Below are 5616 nucleotides of genomic sequence, written 5' to 3'. Positions count from 1 at the left end.
GTACGAAGATGATATCTTTCCCTTTATAGTTAATTTGGGTGTTTATAATAGACAAAATAACTTTTTCACTCAAAGTCATTCTTACAACAACATTGCTGTTACTGTATACAATGTTCTCTTGGTTCTGCTCATTTTGCTCTTCATTATTTTGTGCAAGTCTTCCCATGTTTTTTTTCTAAAATCATTGAGCTCATCATTTCTTCTAGCACAATAATATTCCATCATAATCATATACCTCAATTTGTTCAGCCATTCCCCAATTGATGGGCATCCCCTCAATTTCCAGTTCTTTGCCACAGCAAAGAAAGCTGCTATAAACATTTTTAGAACATATGCATTCTTTTCCTTGTCTCTAATCATTTTTGAAAATAGCCCCCTTTTAAACTGTAAGCTTCTTGAGGGCAGAGATTAGCTTTCTTTTTATTAACTTATCCCTAGCACTTCTATAGTAGGCACTTAATAAATGTTTATTGAATTGGATTGGACTAGAGAGGTTGACAGGATAGTCATCACCAAGGATATGAAGGAAGCTATGTAGAAGAGAAATCCACTTGGTCGCAGCAGCAAGAATGAGAAGTAAGTGGGGGGGGGGGGGATCACAGAGAAGGAGATTAGGCAGCATTAAATGAAATCTTCCTAACAATTAGAGCCATCCAAGGTAGAATGGGCTGTCTTCTAAGCACTTCCCTCATTGAAGTTGTCTGAGCAGAGCCTGGATGGCCATTTGTCAGGTACATTGTGGTAGGGATTCTGGTTAGCAGTGGGTTAGCTGGATGCCAGTGAGGTCCTTTCCAATGCTGAGATCCTGCGATTTTACCCATCTTAAGCCCCTCTGTTTGGGAGAAGGCCTTTTGCCACAAGGGGAGAAAGTCAATGGTGGTGGTTAAGGTAAGAGCTTTTAGTGAGCCATCACTAAAATAGGGGGGCCAATCTATAAAAAGCTAAAGGCCAAGATGGCTCATGGAGCTTTCAGAGTGAATAAGGGACTGAATATTCATAGTAGAAAAAAGGAATAGCCACCACCCTCCATTTTAAAGAATCAAAGGCTACACGTGCTTTCCAGAAGCCCAACTGTTCATATACTCTTTGAGCTGGGTAATTAAAGCAAAGGGTACTCAGCACCACGGCATCATACCCTTGGTACTGTGCAAACTGGAGTAGAGTCTGGGTCAGTGATTTGGCAATGCCCTTGCCCCGCTGCTCCGGTCTCACCGACAAATGTAGCAGCTCCAGCCGTTTCTGTCCTCCTGGAAACCCTTGAACCCGGCAGGCACACACCATGCCCACCACCTGACCCTCTGACTCTGCCACCCAGAAACAAGATCCTCTGTCACTGAGATAGGATTTCCTGATGTCCCGCAAGTCAGTGTGTAAAGCATTGTCCACGTACCAGTTGAAGGGATATCTAACAACTAGCCACAGGAAGGCCAGGATGCCTGGGAAGGCCAGGAGAGACAGGAGGAGGGAGCCAGAGGCAAGAAACAGGGTCCCTGGGCCCCCTAGCAGGAGCAAGAAGCTTCTGGGCTGCTTCAGTAGATGGAAGAAGCCAGAAGAAATGTGATGTAGTGTTCCCTGAATGAACATGTCCATCACAGCTTCCCTGTCTTGGTCCTGGTATTTCCGGATATGATAGGGAGCCATGGATTCTTCAGTCTCCTTCTCCTACAGACCCTATAGAAGACAGAAGATTGGCACCATCCTTACCCAATGCAGCTCAGTCATACCATCTCCCTCCCCAGGATTCACCTTCTTTTCTTGAAGGAAAGAAGCCACTGCCTGAATGGGAGGATTGGCAGGTCAGGGAGGGAAACAGCCCCTATTCTGCCCTCTACTAGCCCCAGGCCTCTTTGATCCCATCTGGAGTCAGTCCAAGGATAGAAGGAGCCAATACTATGGACACCTAGGAGTACCTTTCTGAGCCATCTAGAATAGACTCTCCCGATGAGATTTAGTCTTTCCTCTCAATCCAGAGCTTCCTGTGGTTCCAGGTCATGGGTGCGTGACCTAGAAGCAATGTGGTACACTGGAGGGAGTGCTGGATTTGGAGTCAGAGGCCTTGAGTTCAAAACTTGCCTCTCTCACTTCCTACTTCGGTGACTGTGGACAAATCACTTAACCTCTGGGTCTCCACTTCTAATCTGTAAAATGGAGGTAGGTGAAGGGTGAGATAGATTGTATCTTAGGTACCTTTCAGCTCCAAATCTATTGTCCTATGGAGAGAACTCAGAGGTAGATGGGATTTTTTCCAGGGAAGCTCCCTCTCTTGTCTCCTCACCTGTTGCTTTTCCAGATCCCAGGTACTCCTGTACTTTGTAGCTGGTACCTTTGCAACTTGTGCCCTTTTTCCTCAAGCTGCTCCTATAAGAGTCTGCTTGAGTGCTTCCAAGCCCACATGAGATGCCAAAAGATCAATGTCCTTTCTCCTGCTGGACCTGTCTGATTGACAGCAGAATCATCACTTTTTCACTTCTTCCCTACAAACTCCCCCAGCACCCAAACCCTCCCGCTCACCTACCCAGAGCTCTGATAGTGAGTGCGGCATTCTGCCCAGCTCATCCTGGTGAAGGCATCTGTTCTTCCCACCTCTGGGAGAATCAAGCTGGTCCTAGATTTGAGGCAGAAGTCAACCTTCACCTCCTTAGCCTCTGGATCCCCGTTTTTCTTTGTGGTCCCCCTCCCCAAGCATTCTCAGCCCTCTGGCTATGACTTGGCCTGACCCAGAGGTATCACTGAATCCTCTGGTCTGCCTCTGGTCCTTTGGATATAGCACTGACAGCAGCCAGCATCCAAGCACAGACTCAGGCCTTCTTTAGAACTAGACACTGATGAATCCTTAGAGAAAGATTTCACCAAAAGCCGCAGAATCTCAGACCCTGAGGGAATTGCAAAAGGAACAAGCTTTCCCATCGCTAGAAGTCTTCAAGCATAGGCTGAATGGGCAAGTTGTAGAGAGAATTCCTGTTCAAATCTGTTTTGGCCTGGGTAGCCCCTAATAGTCCTTTCCCCTCTATGCTTCTGAGATCCGATGATTCCTTTTAGATCTTTAATAAACCAGAAGATGCCCACACTTACCTTCTGATGACAGGAATGAAAGAAAAACTTTTCTTAAGAGCCAGTTATTTGCTAAGTAGTAAGCTAAACACTGGGAATACAAAATCAAAAGTGAGACAGTCCTTGCCCCTAGGAACTGACTTTCTAATGGGGAAAACTAACACAGGCAGGGAAGTAGGTAGTAGCCAGGAAGGGGAGTTTGATCTGAGGAATCACGGGAATGACTAATGGAGAGAGAAGGGAGTCAACTAACCTGCTCAAGTATTGATTTGATTGGTTTCCAGATTGAGAGGTCAAAGTTAGGGGGTGGGGTGTTTAAGCCTGCAGGACAGATAACTTGGCCCAGAGATCTGGACACAGTTTTGGAGGCATCTCTCACAAAATCTCTTTGCCTTATGTCTCACCAAGGGAAACAATGGGAATTTCAGTATCATACTTATTTTGAAAATCTCTGAAAAGGGCTCTCGGCCAAGCACTCAGGTAAGCAATGCAAGAAGGTATGAACGAAAGGAAAAGGAAAAGTTACCTAGAAACAACCTTTCTTGTTTAGACATCCTAGGAAGTCCCCATGAATGACCACCTTGGTGTATGCTAACCATATTCATGGTAACCGTTTAGAAAAGGCAAGCATTTTATGAGTATTCTGTGCCAGGCACTGTGTTAGGTTCTGAGGACAGAGAGCAAAAGTTAGAATCTCTCCCTTCACGAGAAGCTTACTAATAAGAGAAACACAAGTCCATGGAGGCGACCGACTGATGGCCAGGAGGACGACCAATTTGATTTAACGGGGCAGAAAATGCAGAAAGGGCTCGTGCCCTAGTGCATCAATAGTCCAGGACAAAACCAGTCCAAGCCACCAACATTCAGCACATATACTTTCTCTCCATGATCACAAGCGTACCTTCTGAGCTCCGAGGGTACTGCCTTTTCTTCGGCATTTAGCTCCCTGCTGCCCCAGCCTCTGGCCCAACTTCCTGCTGTATTATTAAATACATATTAGATTATTATAATATATACATATTATTATATGTATAATTATTATTATTGAAGTTATGTCTCCACTTACTTTTTTCTCAATTGAAGCTGTTTCCCTTGTTTCTTTTCTTCACCGAGGCTCATTTAGAGTAGGTCACTCAGCTGCTGCAGCTTTTAATGCAGCTTCCTCTCCATGTCAATTGACAGCTCTGGCTTGTGTCTGGGTCCTTTCTTATTGGCCATGCCCTCTCTCCTCCCCCTACCCCACCTCCCGCTCCCAACAAGGTCTGTGTGCTTCTTGTATTTGGACACTTATTTGGTGAGGGATGGGAGGGAGAGAAAATAGATCTCTGTTAATTTTTTTAACTCTTAATTTACAAAAGTAAACAGTTGAAATGTTTCTTTTAAAAAATTAGTTATTTAAAAAATAATTATTTTGACAAACACTTATTCTGTCTCCTTCTGAATTTGCTCCCCTATCTAACAATTAAGAAATAATAATAAAACCCTCATTATAAATATGCATAGTCCAACAGAACAAATTCCCACATCGGCTATTTCCAAAACTATCTGTCTCATTGTGCATTTTAAGTTGAGCAGGAAATGGATAGCATGTTTCATCTTCAGTTCTCAGGAATGATGGTTTATCCTTGTAAGGATCAGAGTTTCAAAGTTTTTCCACGTTGTTTTTCTTTACAACACTGTTGTCATTTTGCAAATTATTCTCCTGGTTCTGCTCACTTTCCTCTCCAATAATTCATGAGTCTTCCTGCTTTCCTCAGAAATTTTCCATTTCACTATTTCATATAGTGCAATAATTCAATTATATTCATATACCTTAGTTTATTTAGCCATTCCCCAATAAGTACATACCGCCATCCAGTATACGGCTATGAAAAAAAGTTGCTATAAATATTGCTGTACATATGGGTCCTTTTCCTTTTTTTAAAAATCTCTTTAAGGGTATAAGGCCAATAGTGGTATTGCTGGGTAGAAGAGTAGGACTGGCTTAGTGCCTTATGGGGTACAACTCCAAATTGCTTTCCAGATTGGCCAGATCAATTCACAGCTCATGAACAGTGTATCAGTATGCATGTTTCCCCATAGCCCCTCCAGCATCTCTCACTTACTTTTTTGCCATCTTTACCAATCTTATGGGTGAGAGATAGAACCTTGGAATTGCTTTAATTTTCATTTCTCTAAATTATTAGTGATTTGGAGCATTTTTTCATGTAGTTGTTGATAACTTGGATTTCTTCTTCTGAAAACTGCTCATTCATATTCTTTGACCATTTGTCTACTGGGGAATGGTTCTTGGTCATAAATTTAAATCATTTACTCATATATCTTGGATATTAGACTTTTATCAGAGAAACTTATTGCTTTTTCTAGTTACCTAGAAACAACCTTTCTTGTTTAGACATCCTAGGAAGTCCCCATGAATGACCACCTTGGTGTATGCTAACCATATTCAGAGTAACCGTTTAGAAAAGGCAAGCATTTTGCCAAAGTTCTTGTCTCTCTAAGATAACAAAAGTAAAAATAAATATGCAATCCCAGTTGACCTTAATTGGCCACAAGATACCTCTG

General features: G+C 43.0%; 1 protein-coding gene across 5 annotated transcripts; it reads right to left on the bottom strand.

Annotated features, from left to right (window-relative positions):
* Positions 1 to 252: 252 nt before the first annotated feature.
* LOC114026333 (probable N-acetyltransferase CML6) lies at positions 253 to 4209 on the bottom strand. Of its 5 annotated transcripts, none has more exons than XM_027840012.1 (6): positions 4118 to 4209; positions 3953 to 4028; positions 2516 to 2605; positions 2276 to 2436; positions 1911 to 2138; positions 253 to 1671 (listed from the first exon to the last, which is right to left on the bottom strand). In XM_027840012.1, exon 6 carries the CDS (start codon positions 1639 to 1641, stop codon positions 970 to 972), a length of 672 nt encoding a protein of 223 aa, XP_027695813.1. In that variant the 5' UTR covers positions 1642 to 1671; positions 1911 to 2138; positions 2276 to 2436; positions 2516 to 2605; positions 3953 to 4028; positions 4118 to 4209; the 3' UTR covers positions 253 to 969. The 5 variants fall into 5 exon arrangements, with proteins under 5 accessions (XP_027695813.1, XP_027695814.1, XP_027695816.1 ...); XM_027840013.1 differs by having other exon boundaries at positions 2276 to 2432; XM_027840015.1 differs by lacking the exon at positions 2516 to 2605.
* Between the last annotated feature and the right edge of the window lie 1407 nt (positions 4210 to 5616).

Source organism: Vombatus ursinus, unplaced genomic scaffold (genome assembly GCF_900497805.2).
Source record: "Vombatus ursinus unplaced genomic scaffold, bare-nosed wombat genome assembly UNPS02014837.1, whole genome shotgun sequence".
NCBI classification, from domain to species: Eukaryota; Metazoa; Chordata; class Mammalia; order Diprotodontia; family Vombatidae; genus Vombatus; species Vombatus ursinus.
Note: the sequence above shows the minus strand (reverse complement) of the source record. Positions and strands in the feature narration are given on the sequence as shown.

What these genes read in the sequence shown, in the direction of transcription:
- LOC114026333 (XM_027840012.1), bottom strand. Translation starts at nt 1,641, where the DNA reads ATGGCTCCCTATCATATCCGGAAATACCAGGACCAAGACAGGGAAGCT.